This window comes from Neodiprion virginianus, unplaced genomic scaffold, assembly GCF_021901495.1.
Source record: "Neodiprion virginianus isolate iyNeoVirg1 unplaced genomic scaffold, iyNeoVirg1.1 ptg000010l___fragment_2___debris, whole genome shotgun sequence".
Lineage (NCBI taxonomy): Eukaryota > Metazoa > Arthropoda > Insecta > Hymenoptera > Diprionidae > Neodiprion > Neodiprion virginianus.
The window spans coordinates 32,217-55,243 of NW_025804442.1; the positions used below are offsets into that span (position 1 = coordinate 32,217).

At 40.9% G+C, this 23,027-nt stretch overlaps 1 protein-coding gene across 1 annotated transcript; it reads right to left on the minus strand.

Annotated features, from left to right (window-relative positions):
- Positions 1-6,426: 6,426 nt before the first annotated feature.
- On the minus strand, positions 6,427-7,767 carry LOC124309687 (uncharacterized). Its single transcript, XM_046773526.1, has one exon. It carries the CDS (start codon positions 7,765-7,767, stop codon positions 6,427-6,429), a length of 1,341 nt encoding a protein of 446 aa, XP_046629482.1.
- Between the last annotated feature and the right edge of the window lie 15,260 nt (positions 7,768-23,027).

Sequence of the window (23,027 nt, forward strand, 5' to 3'; positions counted from 1 at the left end):
TCCGCAGCGAGCGCTGACATCAGTTCTGTGTCCCCCACTATGCCTTACGCACCCAGCGAATACATCTGACACGTGGGGCATGCCTGGATAGAGGAATTGATATCATTCTCCATACGTGACCATACGGCCGTTTCTTTTACTCGGTCAATTGTTTTTGCTAGGCCGAAGTGTCCATTGATGTCGTTGTGAGCGCTGGCCATGATTTCTTTCTGTTGCTGTTTGTTAGGCACATCCTTTCCTGTCAAGCCAAATGATATGTCTGCACCTGAGTCCTGACGTATCCTCTTGAGATCTTCGATGATCGAATTGGTTTTTTCTTTGGTGGTTTTCTTAGGGTCAATCCAGAAGTATATCTTTTCGTACCTTTTCGGATGAATGTAGTTTCTGAGTTTCTCACGTCTATCAGTCTGATTCTTTAGTATAATCAGGGTGTTGTCAGAGGCATCCTTTTCTTCTAGGGTAATCTTCACCCATTTGCCGTCCTCCCCTTTTCGATTTCGGTTGGGAACGAGTTTGATGTGAGATTTTGTTCTGCCTGTTGTGAGTGACAATCTCTCGATGTCAATGTGGCGTGCGGCAATATGGTGGACCCACTTGGGATTCCTATCAATGGGTGTGATTTCGTATAGTCCCTTTTCCAATTCGGTGAGTTTGCCGAAGATCTCTTCCTTTGTGCGAAAGACTCTAGATAACTCATCCGCTACTACGTTACTTTTTCCCGAAACATGTTCTATCAGGAATGAGTATTCCTCCAATCTTAGTCTCCAACGCAGCAGGCGTTGACTGGGGTCTACGCAATTTTTCAGCCATACGAGTGCACGATGATCGGTGCGGATGATGAAGGGTTTATCTGGTGTATTGAGCAAATATACTCTTAGTCTCCTGACGGCCCATACAACAGCAAGCATCTCCTTCTCTGTCGTGCTGTAATTCCTTTCCGCATCATTCAGGGTTCGAGATAAGAAATATATGGGGTGGCCGTCTTGAGATAATACCGCTCCAATTCCATCGTTTGACGCGTCGGTGGTTACGACGTATTGTTTAGCTGGGTCTGATCTTACAAGTATCGGTGGTGTGACCAACTTTTCTTTCAGGGTTTCGAAGGCTTCTTGGCAGGCTGCTGACCAATCCCATGGGGTGTCCTTTCTTGTTAACCTTGTTAATGGTTTCGCTAACATTGAATAGTTTTGTATGAACTTTCGGTAATACCCCGTCAAACCAAGGAAGGATCGAATCGTCTTAACGTTGACTGGAACGTGTAATTGTTGTATCGCTCTGGTCTTTTCCGGATCTGGTTTGCTCCCTTCGTCAGTGATGACATATCCGAGGTATCTCACTTCAGTTTTCATGAAGGCGCACTTCTCTGGCTGGAGTTTCAGGTTACATTGTTTTAAACGCTGAAATACGGTTCTTAAATTTCGATGGTGTTCTTCCTCCGTTTCACCAAAAATTATTACGTCATCAATGTAGACGCAACAGATCTTCTGATTCAATCCTCTCAGCGCATCGTTCATCATGCGTTGGAAGGTCGCAGGAGCGTTCTGTAATCCGAAAGGCATTCGTTGGTATTCGAAATGCCCGTCGGGGGTTGAGAAGGCAGTATATTTCTTGGAGTCAGCAGCCATGTTGATCTGGTGGAAACCTGCGGCCATGTCGACAGTAGTAAAGAACTTGGCCCTTCCCATGTGATCGAGTAAATCCTCGATTATTGGTATCGGATAAGAATCCTGAACGGTAAGTTCATTAATCTTCCTGAAATCGATCACAATTCTATACTTGGGCTTTCCGTCGGGGCCCGGTTTTTTGGGTACAACCCAAACTGGCGAGTTGTATAGCGACTCGGATTCCGTTATTATTCTTTGTTTCAACATTTTCTCTACTCCCTCTTTTACAACCTGCTGGTGCAGCTGTGGAGCACGGAAACTTTTCACATTTACAATGCGTTGAGGATCCGACAACTCGATGCGATGTTCAGTCATTGAAGTTCCATTGACCATGTCTTCCTCCTGTAAGGCAAAGATATTGCTGAAATCCTGAAGAATACTCCAAATTTCTTTCTGGTGCTCCTCCGGTAGGTGTTTCAAGTCGACAGTATGTTGGAGCGCCTGCTCTCTTTCATCACGTGGTTGTTGCCATACACCCGGGGTTGACATACTCTTTACTCGGTGGACTTGGACGTTCTCCAGTCCGAGCTCGATATCTTCGTCTTCAGCGGTGGTGATGATTCCATAAGCCGTACCATGATTGTTCGTGTGTACAATCTGCACCGGGATATTTTCCATAGGCATTCCGTCTTTATAGACCATGCGTAACATGAGATCGAGATTCTTTTCGTCGGTATCGATGGCAATTTTGTTCACCGAATTTGGTTTAAATCGAATCTTTCGGTCGCGGCTAAGGTGGTGTATCTTATTCTTCAGGGTGAGCGTCGAGGCATTCAACTGGAAATCTCGCCTCCTCATAAACGGGTTTCCCATGATTCCATCTTCTTCGTCAGGCAGATAATCGTCTGGTATAATGACGAATTCGTCCTTTAGCCCCATATGAGTTAGTACAGCAATTTCTTTTGCGGAATTCAGCGCTTTGCCAGTCCTAATGGAAATTTTGCGTTTGATAATTGGACAAATTTGTTTATCCGATGGATAAATGACCTTCCGTTTTATGAGGTTTATTGATGCACCTGTATCGACCATAAGGGCTACTCCTTGCTTTGTTTCTCCAAATTTTATTACAGCACACTGTAGTAACCCCTGTGAAACTGAACATACACGGGCTCCTGTTGGCACTCGTCCTCTAGTTCGTCCTCCTGTCCCTCTATTTCCTTTTCCTCTGACTGGAATTCCTCTGACGTGCAATTGACTTGGTCGTTGGGCGGTTTGTCTTCGAGGCTGGCGTTTTGAAAATTTACGTCTCGCTTATTGCCGTTAGTATTACGGCGTTGGTCATTCTGTGGTCGGCGCGTAGCGTAGCAGTTCCGGTCGTAGTGTCCTCTGGTTCCGCAATTATGACATACTGCTTGTTGTTCATGAGCGGTCCGATGTGTGTTACAGGTGTGGCATTCACATCTCTGGATCTTGTTCCGCTTCATCGTGGTGGTGGACAGACGCTGGTGGTCGAGGAGTTGACCTTGGCGAGTTCGTCGAGGTTCTTTGTTGTACCTGGAATCTTCGCGTATCTGATGCGCTGCCTGGCCCGTAAATTTGGGACTTGTTTCGAAACGTGGGTTTCGAGGTTGTGTCGTTACTGTTCATCAGCTGTTGTTGATGCATTCGGAAATTCAATTTCTCGCCTTCGGCTTCTTTCGCAGCCTTCTGGGCTTCTAGTAACTTAAAGTACTGGCGGTTTTTGACTTGATGGAATATCCTCGGATTGAGTCCGTACAGATAGTACTGGCACACTCTATTTTCGAGATCTTGAAGATTAGGATCGATGTTCGCTCGTAGTTGTTGATTCGAGAAGGCAGCTACGAGATCTTGGTAGATCTGATTGAATTTCAGATTGAAGGCGTCCACAGTGTCGCCCTTTTAGCCTGTTCTGCCAAGCTCCATTTCCAATGTGGTGGCACTTTTCTCGACAATGACGGCTGATCTTATGACTTCGAGTAAAGTTGGGATTGTACGAGGTCTCCTCTGGTTGATGGTCTTCTGAAGAGCTCCTCCTGTCTTCAAGCTGATTACCATGCTCAAAAACGGGAAACGTTGGGTTGGCATAACTACCATATCGGCGGCTTTTACTTGCATGATCCAAGCGTGTACGTCTTCGCCTGCTTTTCCTTCCAGTCTGCAATCAATCATCTTGATGGCTTGAAACGCGGGTAGGAAATCTTGGATCGCGTAGGGCTCGTCCGCTGGGCGATTTGGTTCTCCGGGGTATCTTCCGGCAGCATCGGGGCGTAGGCCGACATCATTCAAGTAAGCTTCCGTTCGTGCATACGGGCCTGGGTCTCTTGGATTCCGAGGGGGAAGCACGTCTCGGGGTGGCGCAGTTGGCGGTAGTTGAATTCTTGTTTGGTTTCTTCGCGCGAGTTCCTCAATGTTCCTCATTATCTCTTGCTGTTAGCGTAAAGCTTCGGGATCACTCAGCAACTGGGACATACTGAACGTCACAGTGTCCGGACGACGATGTGGTAAAGTAGCAGACATTTCCAAGGCTCTTCGAAGTTCATCCTCTTCTTGCTGTTCTAGACGACGACGCGGGACGTTGTTACGGGTATTGCTACCAGTACCTCGTGGGATTTCGTAATCCGTCGGACCAATAGGCCACTGTGGACTAGGCCTTGGTGTAAGGCGTACGTTCGGCATCCGTGATAAACGTCGGCTTTCCTCGAGAACGCGTTGCAGTGTCGAATCCGTATCCGACAAGATATCATGGTTTACGTTGGCTCACGCGGTGGAGAATCGGTAGTTTTCTAATGAGCGATTTTGGTGAAGGATCGGTATTGGCATCGCATTTATACCTTGATGGTCCGAGTCTGAATTGGCTGGGGAGCCCACCTCATTGATGCGCGGTGTCGGTGGCAGCAATCGGTTTTGAGCGAGCCCGTATAATGCCGAGTAACGTGGTGGGTTTGTTACGGTTGAGGGAGCTATCTGAGTAGGACCTTTCACCTCTGATTCAACGAGACGCGCGGTATCTAGTTGAATTCGCGGTATCGCTCCGGTATGGTTTCCGGGCGGTCTCAAAATATTAGAAACATTCGGATCATCGCTAGTTGTTAAGCGATAATAGTTATTGATTGCTTCTCGATTGGTATTACTATTTGTAAGAGCTTCCTCTTGACGGTTTTCTTCGGTTAATTGATTATTCGGTTGTTGCATTTCCTGAAACATTTGGTGGGTGACGCTTTCAAGCGTGTCTTCGGGACGCGGAACTGTTTCAGAGTTTTGATTTATTTCTACATTATTGCGACGAATGAAGTCGTGTTCACGGCGTTCTTGATTTCTCAATTGAATAAAACGGGTAACCTCTTCTATAGGCAAATCTTCGCGGCGAGCAAGTTGACGCGCAGTTCACCTCTCTCCGTTTAATTGCTCTAGACCAAGACGGTATCTGCCCATTGCAGTTAAATCATTACGTTCGGTGGCTTCTTGTAGCCTATTCACAAGCTGAGTCATTTGGTTCGTCAAATCCCAAAATCTCTCTTCAAACCGGGATTCAGAAGTGACGGATTGTCCATCTTCTGCAGTCTCAACAATAGTGGGAGGTACTGCCGTTCTCCGGTCATTGTTTTCGTTCACGTCCATTGTGAATTTATATTTAAATTCACCTTGAGTCAAGCTTTGACTTTATTTATTTGAATGATTCAAGTTTGACCATCAAATTCTTAGTTTCGATCACGATTTGTCCTTCGATACGTTTATGGTGACTCGAGTAAGTAACAAAATGCTTGTTCTTACGCTAGGAGTAGCCAAATTGAGGTGTGAAGCATCACACTCGAAGATCGTGGTAGCCGTCGGTACGAGGCTTCGATGTCTTGGAGTCTCTGACAGGCACCGGGCGCAAGAATATAAGAGCGGTTCGAGTCTGAGTGTCCTTATTCTCACTTCACTTCGCTTAGATGGTTTAAACGCGAAGTTTATTGTATCTAAGGAGTGCAGAATTTTATACTTGCTTCCTTTCCGATAAATACACAAGTTCACTATGGGAATTGTCCAGTGTAGAATCAAGCGGTCTACACGCAGTCCTTGATTGTCTACGCAAGGCGGCCTTTCACTCTATCCCTTGCTAGGTACAATTCGTAATAATTACTTATAAACGCGTAGCCGAAGGTTCGCGCGTGAATTTATTGGGCTTATGCACTCACTTCCAAAGTTCGTCACTATGATCCGGCCGTTTGATACGCGCGCCGCGTTCGTTGGTTTAAACCGGGTCCTGGCAGGATCGCCAAATTTGTCATGCAAATATTGCGCAACGATTATATATGTATTCATATGTTTATTCAAACAGAGAATTGAATAATAATTGATAACAACAAATGGTAAGAGGAAGCGTTCACGTTATATTATATTTAATTAGACGTGCGTTACGCCTGGAAGCAGTATTGAGACTGCTCACACGGCCTCTCGCCGGGCTCGGCGACAGTGCATATGAAGTGCATAATCGCGTAATTTGAGCACTGCTGCCGATAAGAAAGCCAAGCGCATAAGGCGGGCCACGCTGCATGATAAATTTTGTACTCATCTAAATGATCCCCGGCATGTTCCTACGAGAGGATATAAAATTGTTATATTTCATTAGAAATGTTCCAGCTCCATCACAGTATCGTTGCTTTATGCCGACGTATTCGCAATTGTTGCGCTAGCGACTCCGTGACGAATGAACTTTCGGATCCCTAATCGAGTAGAGCGCGAGCGATGATTCTTTCTCCAGTCTCCGGATTCGAGGCGACCAATTGCACTGTGGCGAGAAGAATTGGATAGCGCTCAATCATTGTAGGCTGGCGCTATTCGAGATTGGTACGTTCTGCACTGCAGGTTGCGCTACGACAGCCTGTCCTTGAGATGTGCCGCTGTTGGCAGCTGTCGAGATTGAGGAAGAGTTTCGATGCAGCAAGGAATGATGTCGACCGTTGCACATGCGACACGTTTTGTTAGATCGACAGTCCTTCTGCTGATCTGGACCGAGACAATTGAAGCAAAGCTTTTTTGCAGAAACCACTTCCCTTCTTTGATCGAGAGATTTGTCGCGAAAGGTCGAACAAAACGCGATGTAGTGGTTACCTTTGCAACAAGCACACGGCTGTCCCTTTGATTGCGCCGTATGTGAACTTATTGTCTGAGGATTTGACCTTCCTTGCGATGAGTGCGGTTTCGACGTCGCGATTTGATTGTGAGCATGAGCTTGCTTCACGGCTTCGATGGTGTGAATGCGACCGATGAGAAACGCCTTGAGCTCCGCAAACGAGGGGGGCTCGAGTTTCTCGCCAGCACTTTTTTCCCACTCTTTGAGAGATGCTGAGTCGAGCTTGCAAATCGTCATGTGCACGATGATGTGGTCCCCTAATTTCTCGGGCCTATCGAGAAGTTCGAGCGCGCCAAGAGCTTCACAAGTGTTGCTGTACAAGCTCTTCAGTTCCGATGATGATTTTCTTGTGACACGAGGAATCGCGAAAAGTGTTGCGAGATGAGAATCAGTCAGAAGTCGTTTATTTACGTATCGTAAGACGAGAGCTTCCCAGGCTCGAGGGAAGTTTTCAGCGGTAAGAGCGATGTTTCTAATGAGTTTTGACGGTTCACCAGTCACACTGGTTTTGAGGTAGTGCAGTTTTTCCACTTCCGAGAGTTGCGAATTTTCGCGAACCATTGACGAGAAGAGGTCGTGAAACGGCTTCCATTCTGAGTAGCTGCCCGCGAAAGTGGGCAGGTCGATACGTGGTAACCGTTTCAACGATCCTCCTGCAGGTGCGTCTTGAGGAGCTGCAGCGGCTTGCGCGGTTGCTGTGGGCGCAGGCTTTAGTGATTCGTGAAGATCAAGCATTACTCCTTCGCCACTCAAGAAATGCTCTTCGCACAGTCCGTAATAATCTTTCGCGAAGTACGAAAGCTTTTTGCTCGCGTCGACTTGATCACCTTTTGCTGCGGACTTGATCTCGCTGATCTTTTCGTGATTGTCTTGGAACTTATTCCAACTTGAATTTGAAGCATTAAGCCGCGACTTCACTTGCTCGTAAGTGATTTTTGCCTCGCCGAACTTGCGCAGGTTGTCGACGGCACGAGAGATGCGCCAAATGTAGTCGTTTTGACGTTCGATATGTTCTTCGATCGACATGTTGATGTACGAAAGCATTTAATAAACTCACGCGACGAACTGAGTTTTCACGAAAGAGACACAAACACACTGATGGTAGTGCGACGCGATTCACACTTTGAGAGACCGCTCAGATCTTAGTCACGGTCACTACAGAGGAAACCGCCAGTTAGGGTGGTCCTTATTTAGGGGTCGGACGCATTTTTTTCAGACGCCCCCCAAATCAGCTCCAAATAATTAAAAAAAATATCCTTTTTTTCAGATTTTTATCTAGCCTCTAGCCCCTGCTCCCCGGGGGGTGAATTTCCCCATTTGAAATACACGTGTTTCGGCCATATTCTCAGGATATATTTTATTCTAAGAGTAATAATTTCTTAAAAAATCTGTAACTGCGAGATTTTAGTGTTCATTGGTCCTACTATATGAAAAAAAATTCACAATATCATACAGAGCAATTTAGACAAATTGTACACCCTTTAACCCTATGAAGCATAGTGGTAACCCACGTTACCACCTCGATTTTCTTAAATTTTTCTAATTTTTTCACTTCTTAACGCATTCAGATCCGGTTTTTTGCATTTTTCAGTTACTTTAGTCAGAAAAGAACATAAAAATACAATCTAATCGGCAAAATTGTTGATAATATAAGTTTTATAAATAAACAAACTAAAAAAAATCACGTTTTCTTGGACAAATTCATTCTTGAAGAATCTATCCAAGGGAATGACTTGAAATTTGGTGAGAGTGGGTTTTTGGGGTCACTGATTACGTATCCGATGTCAGATTTTTCAAATTCAATATTTAAATTTCAGTGTCCACCATCTTGAATTTTTGCGTTTTGCAGATTTGATAGCGGATTCGTAATCAGTGACCCCAAAAACCCCCCGAGTGAGAATTTTTATGATTATATGACCATTTGAAAACTGTATATTTCAAAGGTTGATTCTGACTTTTTTTTCAATTCATCAAAATATGGTATCTATATGTGAAAATAATGAATGTTTCGTAATTTTTCTCCTCCTCAGGTCACACAGGATTGTAAGGTAGGATATTGCATACAAATTTTCAGTTGTGGGAGCATGAAAATTTTTTTTATGCTCCTTTTTTTCATCGAGCGTGCTCGTCGTCTTCGCCAACCAATCACCATTTTCTTCCGAGAATTCATCCTCCAATCATGATTTTTCTATCCCTCCGTAAGCGCGTCTACATTTCATCCATCTTTTTCAATCTATCCTTGTTTGAAATTCGCGCTCAACTGGCTGTGGCAGCACCTGCCGAGTCATACTCGCGGGGTGGGGCACAGATTTGTTGCTCGCGGCCCTGATCAACCAATGACGGTGAATTCAAGAATGAGGACCCAACTTCCGCGAAACGGCCCTGGCCTTCATCGCGCCATCCTTTACTGTTCGCTAGTTAACACGCCGTACAACGTGCGCAAGAACGCTCAAGCATAAAATTGTAGTAACTCTTCTCGAATTCACTCGAACCAAAACTTTTTGTCAAGTCGGATATCTTATCGCTCAATCGTGCGTTGCACTCAACTGTGAACTCTCGGACGTAACTCATTGACAATCAGTGAATCTCGATTCACGACCACGTGGTCGGCGAAATTCTCACGCGACTCGCGACACACGTGGTGAATCGTAGTGCACTCGTTTCATCTTTCTCGAATCAGTAAATTTTCTCATTCAACCAATGAAAACTCACAAACCATGAATTGGGATTATTCATTTAGATCAGAGTTGCAAAAAATGCATTACTTTTTATAATGCATTACATTTTCATGACTCATTACCGTAGTAATGAGTAATGAATTTAATTTCCGTTACTTAATACTTTATTTTCAATGAGAAATGTTCAAATTTTCCAACACATTTTTTTTAATGAGTAATGTGTTTTACCTTACATTACTCATTTTATTTTATAATGAGTATTTTGAACTTGTCCATAACAATTTCATCTATTAACGAGTAATGTATTTATTTCCTAAATGAACTTTGACAATTAACTTTAAGTTTCATAATAGAGATATTATAAAAAAATGTAATAAATTTAGAGCAAATTGAAAGCAAATTCTTATTTCATATATAAATTTTAAAGAATCTTTTAGATTATATAAAAAAAATCGGTTGCTTATTTAGCTCGTTTCAAATTCATCTGAAATTCATGATGAATTTAAAATGAATTTAAAAGCAGTAATTTTCTAAGAATACTTATTTGATAATTGACTTTTATTGATAAAATAGCAATACTTAAAAAAATTGTTATAAATTTGTCCTGAATCAAAGGAAAGTATCTCTCTGATAAGTATTTTGGTCGGTGAAATTCCAGATGAATTTATGCTGAATTCCAGATGAAATTCATATTTGTGTCAAAATATCAATTTCATCGCGAATTCTTCCGGAAGTAAAACTTTTTTTGTACAGTTGGATCAAATTTCTAACCGAACTCAATACAGACAGAATATCTGTCAAAACGTACAAATTTATTAGAAATATCTATCGAGCTCTTGACAATTTCTACATGACACATGTTCGCCATCACATGAAATTTCTGCGTTTTCACACTTTGATTTTATTACACCGTTCCATAACTCTTTTCCAAAAGTGGGATCCACCTTATTATAAACTATGAAAAATTGGTAAATTGATATTTTTTCTTTGTTTCATTTTTTTTCACAGTGCATTTATAATAAATTTATGACAATAGTCAAAAAGGAAGTTTTCGAAACTTTTAGTATAAAAAATGCCGTCAAGCGAAACTCTTTAATAAATTGTTCCGCCATAGGTCTAACAATTTTCAATATTTTTATTCATATTCTTAAAAATACTCAAAGGTTTCAAATTATATTTCCAGATAATTATTTTAATTGAAAAATTGACATTTTCCAATATTTCGTTTTGATTATCAAAATGAACTATTTGATCCTTCATTTCTAAAATTAAAAACTATTCTTTTTTTTTTATCTTGAATTTATACGCTGTAAAAACATCATCCAAAAGAGAAAAATGTATGAATTTATATTTTTTGATCTTGTGTAAACGGCTCCATTTTAATTAAATGATCCTGAATTCAATGGAATTCACAATTAATTATCATAATATGTAAATTTCATAATTGTTGAACAAATAATAATCATTTCGATCAATTGAAAAGTATGAGAAGCTCATAATATTACGCTTCAACTTATTTTTATAGGTTTAATGTGCACACATTAAATTTGTAATGGGTAATGTATGGTCCCTCAATACTCATTTTTATTTTTTTTTTAATGTGAAATGTATTTTTCTATATTACTCAATAATTATGTAATGCGTAATGAATGAATCCGTCATTATCATTAGAAAAAGTAATAAATATGGCATTACTTTTTACATTGAGATTTTTGCAACTCTGATTTAGATAGTGGCTGTGATTTCGATATCGTGCTTTACGAGTGCTCGATGTTTCTTTTTCAGTTCGATTCAATTCATTCGTCGCGATCATGTCTGTGCGATCGAATTTGCGACAAAACATTTATCTAATCGGTAATCTAGATACGCAGATTTACGGAAAGAAATTACCATCGAAGCAGCAAGTACTTAGAGTTTTGTTTTTCCACATCAGAGAAGTAAAACTGAGTGTTCGAAAGAGTGCAAAATTAGTCGTGAACGAAGTGAAAATTTTCTGGGAATAAGCTCGCTTACCCACTCAACAAGAGTGTCGGTGCGTAGAAAAGGTAGTGGCCTTGCACCAGAAATGGGCTATGTTGCAAAAAGAGGTAGGAAAACCATCGAACTGCGAAAGGGAACAAGCGTTCTGTGATGACATTAAGAAATTATTTGATATTGCTCACGGTGATATTCTTGAAACAGTTGATGATATAAGAAGGGAGTTCCTAGAAAACCAAAGACGAGAGAATCGGATCGGCTACATCAACCACATCGAGGGCATATTCGAAAGAATGGAACGAGAAGAAGAACGACAGAATCAAATAATGACTCAGAGACAAGAAAGGAGCCAAATTGATTAAAATATTTTACGTAAGATATCCATCATTAGATTATTGACATATCTTTGAAATTCACACAAACATTGTGTAGCTGGTGACAAGATAAAGACGCTTTGCAGATAATTTCAGATTCTTGTGATTTTTAGTTAAACTTTGTAGAGATTAGATATTTAACTTAAAGAATACTGATTTCTATCGACTAAGTGATGGGTTTGAATTTGAAATGACCATTTATTATTTATTATTTATACATTATTGTTAATTATATAATAACTTTGATGGTTTGTTGTAGATGATTTAGCCGAATTAGCTTTGAGTGACTAAGACCCCTCCCAGAGTCTCAGTCAAAAAAGTATTGGTACTTATTGAAGTATTTCTCTGGAATACGATCGTGAAGATGAGGCTGGACCATCAGCACCAAAGAAATCGCGAGGTACTGTAAACATTTTTACCAATAAAATCGTTGCGGCTCTCGATAGATGCAAAATGAGCGACAGAGATGCTGTTTACTTAGTCGCTGCTATAGCAGAGGGCTTACACGCCGATTTAGAGTCTTTAGCTATCAACCGATCATCGATTCGTACGTATCGACGAAAAGTCAGAGAGGCTAGAGCTTCCAAAATCAAGAATGTTTTCGAAAATGTTCAGTTCAATGCTCTCGTTGTACATTGGGATGAGAAGATTTTACGCGATTTGGTCAAACATGAAATGGTTGACAGACTTCCTGTTGTGGTGACGAATGGTGAGGTTATGAAGCTTAGGTGTTCCTGCGTTAGAAAACAGCAAAGGTATCACTCAAGCGAAAGGAATTTATGACGTTCTTGAAGATTGGGGTCTTCTAGAATCAGTCAAAGCTCTGTGCTGCGACACAACAGCGTCCAATTTAGGGTATAAAAATGGTTCTGTGATTCATTTGGAACGTTTGTTGCAAACGAATATTCTGTATCTGCCCTGCAGACATCATATATTCGAGTTGATATTGCGCAGTGTATTCGAGAAAAAATTACACATAACAACAGGACCACCGTTCCACTCTTCAAGAATTTTCGAGAAGCTGGCGATAAAATTGATAAAACAAGATTCGAGAGTGGATTGGAAGATCCACAAGTAAAAAGAGTACTTACACCCGAGCATATCAAGATAATAAGTTCATTCGTATACAAATCATTGGCGGAAATTCAACCACGAGATGATTACAAGCAGCTTTTGGAATTAACTCTGATTTTTCTTGGTGAAGTCCCATCGGATAAAGTTACATTTCGCTATCCTGGAGCCTTCCATCATGCGAGGTGGATGTCGAAAGCAATTTATCGCTTAAGAATATTCCTGTTCCGCAGTCAATATGGAATGAGTGGAAAGGAAAAGGTAGCCGTTCGGGACACATGCATTTTCATTGTAATGTTGTATATCAAACATGGTTCATCGTACCACTTGCAGCGGCAGCACCGAATCACGACTTGCAATTTTTAAAACATCTCTACGAATATAAATCTATTGATAAACAAGTTTCAAATGTCACGCTTCAGAAATTCAGAACCCATTTATGGTATTTGAGTCCTGAAACAGTTGCGATGTCGTTTTTCGATGTGAACGTATCGTTGGATATCAAATGCAAGATGGTTGCTGCTTTGATCCCGTACGATGAGATCGACGAAGTTTTCTCGAAACGAATCCAGATCAATCATGCTAATATTGAAGCTTATTGCGACAAAGAAATTGATCACTTTGTTACGCCTCAAACAAGAAACTTTTTCGCAAGGTTTGAAATTGATGAGAAGTTTTTGGAGACTGATCCAGCTCTTTGGTACGAAAATGCAGCATATCAGAATAGTTTAAATATTGTGAAGAACTTAAAAGTTGTGAACGATGTCGCAGAAAGAGGCGTTCGGTTGTTCACAGAGTACAACGAAATTCTCACTAGAGACGAAGAACAAAAACAATTCATTATGCAGCTCGTAAGTGAACATCAAAGGATGTTCGCAGATGAAAAAAAAGAAACGGTTATGAAACCTATGTAATCCAGTTCTATCCATTTTTTTATATGACCTGTTTTTCATATCTTCAATAAATCTGTTTCTACCAAAATTCACTAAACTTTTCAACTGTATCGCGTTTTATTTCTCCAACTCTTGCCATTTTATCTGCAAAAATACGAAAAACCGTTCAGAGAAGGCTCATGTTATGCCCTATAGGGTAAGAATCTCGACTTAAATTAACTTTAGATGATCCCAAATACCTTTTATTTCTATAAAAAGTGAATATTTTAGGTTCGTATTACGATGTTGTAGAAAAATAGAAGCATACAAAAATTAGCAAGGTTCAATTACTGAAAATTGGTATGGAATGTCCTACCTTACAATCCTGTGTGACCTGAGGAGGAGAAAAATTACGAAACATTCATTATTTTCACATATAGATACCACATTTTGTTGAATTGAAAAAAAAGTCAGATTAAACCTTTGAAACATACAGTTTTCAAATGTTCATATAATCGTAAAAATTCTCACTCGCGAGGTTTTTGGGGTCACTGATTACGAATCCGCTACCAAATCTGCAAAACGCAAGAATTCAAGATGGTGGACACTGAAAATTAAATATTGAATTTGAAAAATCTGACATCGGATTCGTAATCAGTGACCCCAAAAACCCACTCTGACCAAATTTTAAGTTATTCCCTTGGATAGATTCTTCAAGAATGAATTTGTCCAAAAAAAACGTGATTTTTTTTTAGTTTGTTTATTTATAAAACTTATATTATAAACAATTATGCCGATTAGATTGTACTTTTATGTTCTTTTCCGACTAAAGTAACTAAAAAATGCAAAAAACCGGATCTGAATACGTTAAGAAGTAAAAAAATTAGAAAAATTCAAGACAATCGAGGTGGTAACGTGGGTTACCACTATGCTTCATAGGGTTAAAGGGTGTGCAATTTGTCTAAATTGCTCTGTATGATATTGTGAATTTTTTTCATATAGTAGGACCAATGAACACTAAAATCTCGCAGTTACAGATTTTTTAAGAAATTATTACTCTTAGAATAAAATATATCCTGAGAATATGGCCGAAACACGTGTATTTCAAATGGGGAAATTCACCCCCCGGGGAGGAGGGTTTAGAGGCTAGATAAAAATCTGAAAAAAGAGGATATTTTTTTTAATTATTTGGAGCCGATTTGGGGGGCGTCTGATTAAAAATGCGTCCGACCCCTAAATAAGGACCACCCTACACCGCACGTTTGAATTTAACGGACGCGAATGATTTTTGTTAATAGTTTTCACCGATAACGAAATTGTTCACTTTGATAACGTGGACTTTCACAACTTGATGCACACGCGATTGTTCCGTTTCACTCATTAGCTAATTCGTTTTCCCAAAAGTCGCAACGATTCGAAAGATTCGACTCGATTTGCAAATGATCCGATTCGATTCACGACTGATCCGGCTCGAAGGACCAAAAAATGTTTAGAGAGAAGTCAAAAAAGATATGGATCATCGACGTCGGATCTGCGAATTAGTGTTGATTGACTATAGCGAGGAAGCGGAATGATTATGATAATTGATTACTAATTAGAGATTACTTTATTTGAGGAAGATGCAGATACGATGCGATCTGTATCGCAAGAGAAGAGAACGCTGACTGACAATTTACAGACGAGATTACACATTGATGATACACATACATGATTTTGAGACAGTAGACAATACATGAGATACAGCTGATTTGTTTTGAGTCACGATACGGGCAAGCGGCGAGATTTGACGCAGAGACGGCAAGTAAACATTGCACGCGAGTGTGTGTCCATGCGTGAGTTCGATTTTGAGGGTCGCGAGACACACATTTAAATCAACGCACTGACGAGAAGCTCATCAATTCGGGAGTAAATTTTAGTTTTCACTCGGGAAAGCAAGCGAAACACTTCCTAGAATAGAACACCGCGGAAAAAGGGGTCGTTTGAGGGTTTCGTAACATTGCGTTTCACAACATTCTGTAGTAAGCTTCGCTGAATAGATTCAGCTTACAAGAAAAAAAAATAAACAATAGCATCGGGGGACGCCGAACAGACGCGAAGCTTCTACGCATTTTTCGGGTGTCTTTCGGTGGAAGTACCTATAAATTATGTTTGATATTAAAGGTAACGTGAAGAATATACAATTAAAATATTTTTCGGGTATCTGAATGTTGTCGAATATTGAAGTTAACGGTGACTGGAAATTTTTCTCAGTTTACTCCCCGGTGGCCGAGCGTCCGTAAAGAAGCATTGCTTCAACGAAAATAAATGGCACGATCGCGAGTGATTCCCCAGGTAGACCGCAATGAATAAAATAAGCCTGATGTATGTATACGAAAAGTTCTTGACCACAATTTTTAGGAAAACAGAAAATTTTAGGAAATATTTTAGAGCAGAATGGTTTATCCAATTAAAAACTATTCCACGAAGAAATTTTTTGTTCTGATCGACATTCTTCACGTGGCATAATTTTATAGCTTAAACACTAGAGCGATAGATTTCCTGAATACCCCATACAATTAACATACTCGTTACGGTCCGTAGTTGTTCCACTCTAAATATTTACAGTTAATCAGTGATAATAAATTGAAAACACTTACCTTGTAAGAAAACAAACACGTTTGCTGCACAGTGACCAGTCTTATTTATTTCCATTTTCTCTAGGTCAATTAGGAATTGGAACAATACGGCATACTAATTAGTAGTATTCACCGTGGCAAGGATTAGCGACTGAGCGCGAGAGCATGAAGATCTCGAGAAGCGCGAGCTGCGCAGACGCGTGGGCCCTTTTTTGTTTCAGCGGCGAAGGGGAAATCTTCAAGAGACATCCGTTTGTTCTAGGATGTCGTCGGATAGTGCCGGATTCTTACCGGTTAAAAACCCTCTGCCGCTTATCACCCAGGACGGAGTGGAACCGCTTTCGCATTACTTCACTTCGTCCCTGTGTCCGGCCGTCTCGCTTCTGGCCCTTCCCCCCACCCGTTGGCGTGACGTTGGCCATCTCAGCCAGACTGTCCCGCCTCCGTGGTTCTCCTAAACATCCTCCGTCGTCGTGTCCTTCGTGTCTTTGTACGCTGCGCGATGCGGGGCGTGGTTGCACTGTGTACACGTTTTTTTCGTCTGTTTCCGTACTCGCGCTTGCACTATTACTAGTCACATTTCCGTTATTTAGGGGTGTCTTTGCACTAAGTGTCCTGTACACCCCTCTTCACATGTCTGCATTGTCACACTGTCACTCCCTGCTTGTCACCGTCCGCTCCCTCAGTCTTCTATGCTCGTGCGGCGGTCTCGCACAGCATTCTGCTGGGGGTCCTGGCGTTTGTCTCGCCCCCTCCACCAGTGGCGTGGAGCTCGCACGGGCCCTCCAGACAGCTGACGCAGCCCCTCGTTTGTAGCCTGGTCAGTGTCCCAACGGCGCATGTCACCCCTTCGGCAATGGTTGTCCGGTAGTGCGGGAACAGCCTGTCGTGCTCCGCTCTTCCCACGCACTCGCATGGTAGAACTGAAGCACACTCCGTCGGCCACTGCGCCGTCGCGTCCGGGGGGCTGAATGTTCAGCGAGCTCGTCGAGTTCACCAGGCGCTGTTGCCTTCCGTAGCGTCGCTTCAGATACAGTATGGCTCTGTTACCACCGAGGTAGTTAACGTCACCAAACGTCATGCGCACCGTCGCTCCGCTGTTCCAACGAAGATGGAGTCCTATAGAAGCGTACGGCCTGCAGGCTATTTGAAGCAAGAAAAGTTTTGATGCTCGGACGAGCTATCACCCCAACAGCTAGGCGTCGCTAGTGGCACCTTTGCTTATGTGGCTCACGTATAGCACTCTATACTAATGCGTACAGTGTCGGTGTGTTGGCTCCGACCGGCGAGTTGGGGTAATCGTGCTAACTCTCTCGCTTTTGTTTGGAGCCATGGTGCGTTCTCTCTCGCGCCCAATCGATAATGAACCCAGAGTGGGGGGCCGATATGATGTCTGTCATACTTTCGCCGATTAAAGCATTTATTATTTTTATTTTATGTAATAACAAGTACATTCTCGAGAGCTGTGAGACTCTTATATCCGAGACAGCCGATTCATGCACATGCCTTGTATATGAGGAGATGATCTATAGGATATCTATATCTATTTTTCACCGATTCGGGTAACGTTTGACCCCTGAGTTCATTCTTCCGAGTTCATTGATGATTTTCTATATGTTTGTTCTATCGTTCAAGAGCTCTCTGATTTTTTTTCAGATTTTCCAAGACACGCAAATTATTTTGAGAAATTTTATAAAGTCAAAACTATCACCCAAATTTAAAAATCTGAAAAAATTTTCAAAAATGCTCTGTTAGGTATCAAAATTTTTAAGCCTGGACCCAAAGTGATATTTCGTCCGCTTCTATTTTTTAGTAGGGCTTACAAAAAGAAAGAAATTGAAAGAAAAATTTAACACAAAAAGTGAAATGGAAGCAGAAATCAATCGACTGTGGCCTATCATTTAAACGTTTTTGCATGTAACACAGGATTTTTTTGAATTGTTTTTAATTTTTCTTGAGTGATTTTTCATTTCGAAAATCATGTTTCTAAAGCGAGGCATGGGCAGAGGTGTAAGGTCTATCGTAAATATATATATCCCTGACTCGTTTCGATTTGATCGATGATTTTGATTTTTTTAATTTTTATCTGTTGAAAGCAATGGGAATTTTGTTTTTGACGTCTTGGTAGACGGATTTTTTGATGATTTTCTTAATAGTCAAAATTATCGCTCCAATTTATAATTTCACAATGATTTCAAAAAACCAAGCTGTTAATAATGAAAATTTCAATCCCCTTTAGAAAGTGGGAGAACATTTTTATCTCCATATTATCACGTTTACAGGTTTCGGAAAATGTATTTATGTTTCGGCAAAGTATCGAATAGTTGTTGAACATACTGGTATTTTGGGAGCTTTCCAGTGTGACAGCCCGAAAAATCGCTGTTTTTCGCGATTTTTTTTTTTAAAGAAAAAATAATCTAATCGGTCTGGTTTTTTTTTTGTATATTAATTGGGTATTGAAGAATACAAAACAATTTTTTAAATATCGATTTATTTATTAATTAATATCTATAAAAATGATGAAACAATTGTTGCAGAAAATGCACTTGGATGTGGTGTCCACGTTGGGGGTCACAATTTTGATCTGAAACAAAAAACACAAAAAGATTATTGATCGGTATATAATTGGCTTTCGTGCTATGGAGGCTTTTTTCTTTTTTTTTTTTTTTGCAAAAATGGCGCCGGTTTGAACAAAAAGTATCGATTTTAGCATTTTTTTTGGCAGTTTTTTTTACAAAAAAATAGGAAGATGTCAAAAAAAAAAAAAAAAAGCTTCCATAGCACGATAAACAATGACGTTAAGAATATTGTGTAAAAAATTCAACTTGATAGCTTTAAAACTCTGCCCTCCAAGTTGGACACCGTTTTGAAAAATGCTGTTTCGAGAAAAACGCGTTCAAAGTTTCAAGTGAGGAAATTTTAGGTAAATCGTTTACTTACGGTCAATCAGCGATGCCAGGTCCATACAATATCCCTTCTGCTTCTTCGAAAAGATCGTGCTCAATGGATTGTTCAGTCCGACGAGCTGTCCTCGCCTCTTTGCTATCCAGGGACGCCCGGCGGTTTGCTTGGATGATGCGCGCATTCTTGTACTTAGCGGCGAAATGTGCGGCGCTCGGCCCTATCGTGCATCCCATCGTCTCCAAAATTTTTAAAATTGGGTCGTAACCTTCATTGAAGGTGCACACAGCACACTGCGTAGCGATTTCTACTATCTGCTTGCCGCAGAATACGTGCTTTGGGGCTAGTTGCCACACGCAGTGATTGATTGATTTTCAAGAATTTAGCACGCCATCCGCTTTTTTTTTGAAAATTGAGTGCGACAAAGAAATAAGTCGCGCGACTAATTTACGGCTAATTAACGGCAAATTATGCAATATTCCGAATTCACATTTTCGACAATTGGCGAGCCAAGTTCATGTACGTGCAGGTAGGAACGAGACAATAGAAATAACAGTCGCACGGGCAGACGGCCGACGCGGCAGCTGTAGCGCTCCGTTGCCTTCTTCCAAAAAGTGCTGTACAGTAACCGAAATAATCTGAATTTCGGCATGAAAATTTCAGGGAATATTCGGAAGAGTGTATACTATTCGATAAAGCCAAAAAAAAAAATCGATTTTTTGAAAATTTCACACTGGAAAGCTCCCTTGAGTACTACTTAGGTCAAACCACGGGCAAATGTTTTTATGACTAGGTGGGTAGTTGCGTTACTTCCTCAACTAATTTCAAGTCATTACGAAATTGCAAACCAATGATTAATTAGCCCCTAACCTTTCATTACACTAACGTTACTATAACTTCAGTCTTATAAATTTGTATAATATTTTTTTTCGGGAGTTTTTTTTTTTTTTTTTTACTATAATTGTGAAGGTGGCGTCACACGACGCTTGGTACGGCGAATTTGGCTTTTCGCTCGTTGAGACTCGTTCTAGTGCAAGCATCCAAGTTTCGCACGCACTCATAACGCCAATTTGTAGAAATTTCAGTCGTGTGTGTACATTTCAATTTTCTTCACCTGCATCCACCCTAAATGAATGACTACATACATATCTCATCATATAATGAGTTTATAAAAAGTAAGTCCAATCCGAGGGCGAAATAACTTCAGATTTGAGTGACACAATAATTTTTTCAGTTGAATTAATTCAAATTAATTAATGTAATTCAATTTAATTTTTTTTTTATTTCCAATTAATTTGTTTAATTCAAGTTAATTCATTTTAATTCATGAATTTCAATTTTTTTTTTTTTCCTCTGTTACGTCCGTGAGTAGAGTTTACTCCTGAGCGATACGAGTAAACTGATGGGCTTCGCTTTTACGTTCCAGGTCAACCGGAAATCAGGATGAGGATTGAATAAACTTGAGTATGTCTGATATATCGATTACATGTTTATTGCGTAGAAGTTGAGATACCGATAGAAATGAATTGTGCTGTGCGAAAGATATATGTATAAGAAGTCCAGATGTGGAGTTGTCGAGAGTTGGAATAGGAGTGTCTTTAGAGACTTGAAACGTACGGGTGCAGAAAAGGTGTGAAGATGCTAAAGGTAGGGAATAGAATTTGATGGGTAAGCGCGATAGTGAATAGCGTGAGACTACGTAGAGATAAGAGGACAGGACGTAACACCTCAGATAATTCTTAATATAATAATTCACTCTAATTCACTTTAAGTAAGGTCAAAAAAAAATTCTATTTATTTTTTTTTTTTTCTAAGAGACAACTCTTGATGATTCACTCTAATTCTCTTCAAGTGAGGTGAAATATATGTATTTTTTTTTTTAAATCTTCAATTAAAATTAATTTTTGTTTAATTTGTTACGGGGTAGAATGCGTAGGCTCCGATGAGCGGTAATCGGAGCTCACTTCACGCCCAGCCAAGGTGTTATTTGGCTATTATAGGGTCCGTTCACCTCGACTATGCACTCGCGTGCTACTACTCCCAATGCAGGAAATGAATGGAATAGGAAGGGATCGGTTTTAAGGGAATGTAAACGATTTGAAGTATATGATTGTTTATTATTATCAAGTAGTTAACGCAAAGTAGTCGGTCGAGGGAAAAAGGTGTGGTTTTGGTTTAGAGGGATGGGTGTCTTGCTTGAGCGCTAGCATGGATCTGACGAGTTTAGCGGGATGTAGGAGGCAAGCTAGCCGCGAGTTACAGAAGAATCTGCTGACTCGCCGCCGATAAGAGTGGACTACAGAACGTAAGGTAACTAAGAGTGTGGGAAAGGAATATGAAGTCTGGAGGACGTAACACGCCACCCCTTGGGGAAGAACATTCGGTGAGGGTACGGAATAAGATGTTCGGAAGGAAGTGGAATGCTATGAAACGTACTGACTCACTTACAGAATATTACAAAGAAGAGTCATGAAATATACCGCCTAGATGTTAGTGCGCGTTTAAGTGAGTTAGTATACATTTAAACAAAGTTTTTCTGAATGACATCTTATAAATGTGGTGGTATATATGATAGATATTGTGTATATTATAAACGAAACTTATGCCAGATGCTGATGATTATATTATGGCTGCACATTATGACGGGCAGAATAAGGCAATGAAAGAATATGAGTGGAAATAGCGGAAGGGCTTAGCGCTAGACTTTGAGTGGTTCCAAGCTATCGTTAAGGCATCGCTCGGGGAGCAATTTACGCAGCTTAGATATGCCTAGTTCCATCATTTCAATTTCCGATTGGGTCCGGAGCAGCGACGAACAGCGAGGAGGCAGGTCATCGGGAAATGGTATTATTTCTAGGTGCGGGTGGTGGATGGCATGGCGCGTAGGAATTTGGGGTTTTGTAGGACGCGGGTGAGGGATATGTCGTATCCTTCCCAATTTGTAGCAAGAGTACAGCCTTGAGATTTTGCTAAATAACGAGATTTTGTAGTAGAAGAAAGCTACTGAGAGGGACGCGAGACCGATGCCGCTATAACCAAGGCTGGTAGTGAGGCGGTGCACGTTATCTCGGGTGCTTAGGTCAGCTGAGAGTTCCAGTATGTCATTCAGGGAAACGCTGGTGACGGCAAGATCGTGGGGGTTAATATGCGATGGTTCGACAAGGGAAGGGATGGCAACAAGGGATAAGTCGGTGGAAATAATAAAATCAAGACTAAGGAATACTTGGCTTAGATCCAAGGTAACTTTGGAGACATAAAAGAGGGTCTCGGTAGATTGTGAGCGTTTCGAAGTTTTGAGAGTGACTTCAGAAGTACTAGCCCTACACAGGTCGTTTAGGGTAATAATGCCTGAACCGGAAAGTGTGACACGAGAGGTCTGGTCATTTTGGCAGAGTATGAAGTCTCAGGAGTGGAAGATGAGAAAATCCAAGAATTAGATGTCGATGACCTCGCAGAGTTTGTGAGTCCACGGTCGGAAAAGCGGTTGTGTCAAATTACATATGAATTTTCCCAGGGATAAAATGCATTTACTAAATTTGGATTCTGAGATTTCAAAGTACGACGCTCGGTTAGGTGCTATAGCTATGTAGTCGCTGCCAGTTTGAATGTAAGCGAATTTGTTATCTGCAGAGTCGTATGTCTGTCTAACGGGAACGGGAAGCAGTCGGCACAGGTCAAAAGCGTCGGAGTTGAGCAACGGGATAGATATCACATAAAGGAGTCTGGGTTCGTAATACGCTATGTCGATTTTAGAGATTCGAATGAATTCTTCAGCGTAATTCGGGTCCATTGGAATAG

Bases quoted from the DNA above. Each gene is read 5' to 3' on its own strand.
- LOC124309687 (XM_046773526.1), bottom strand. From the start codon at position 7,767: ATGTCGATCGAAGAACATATCGAACGTCAAAACGACTACATTTGGCGC.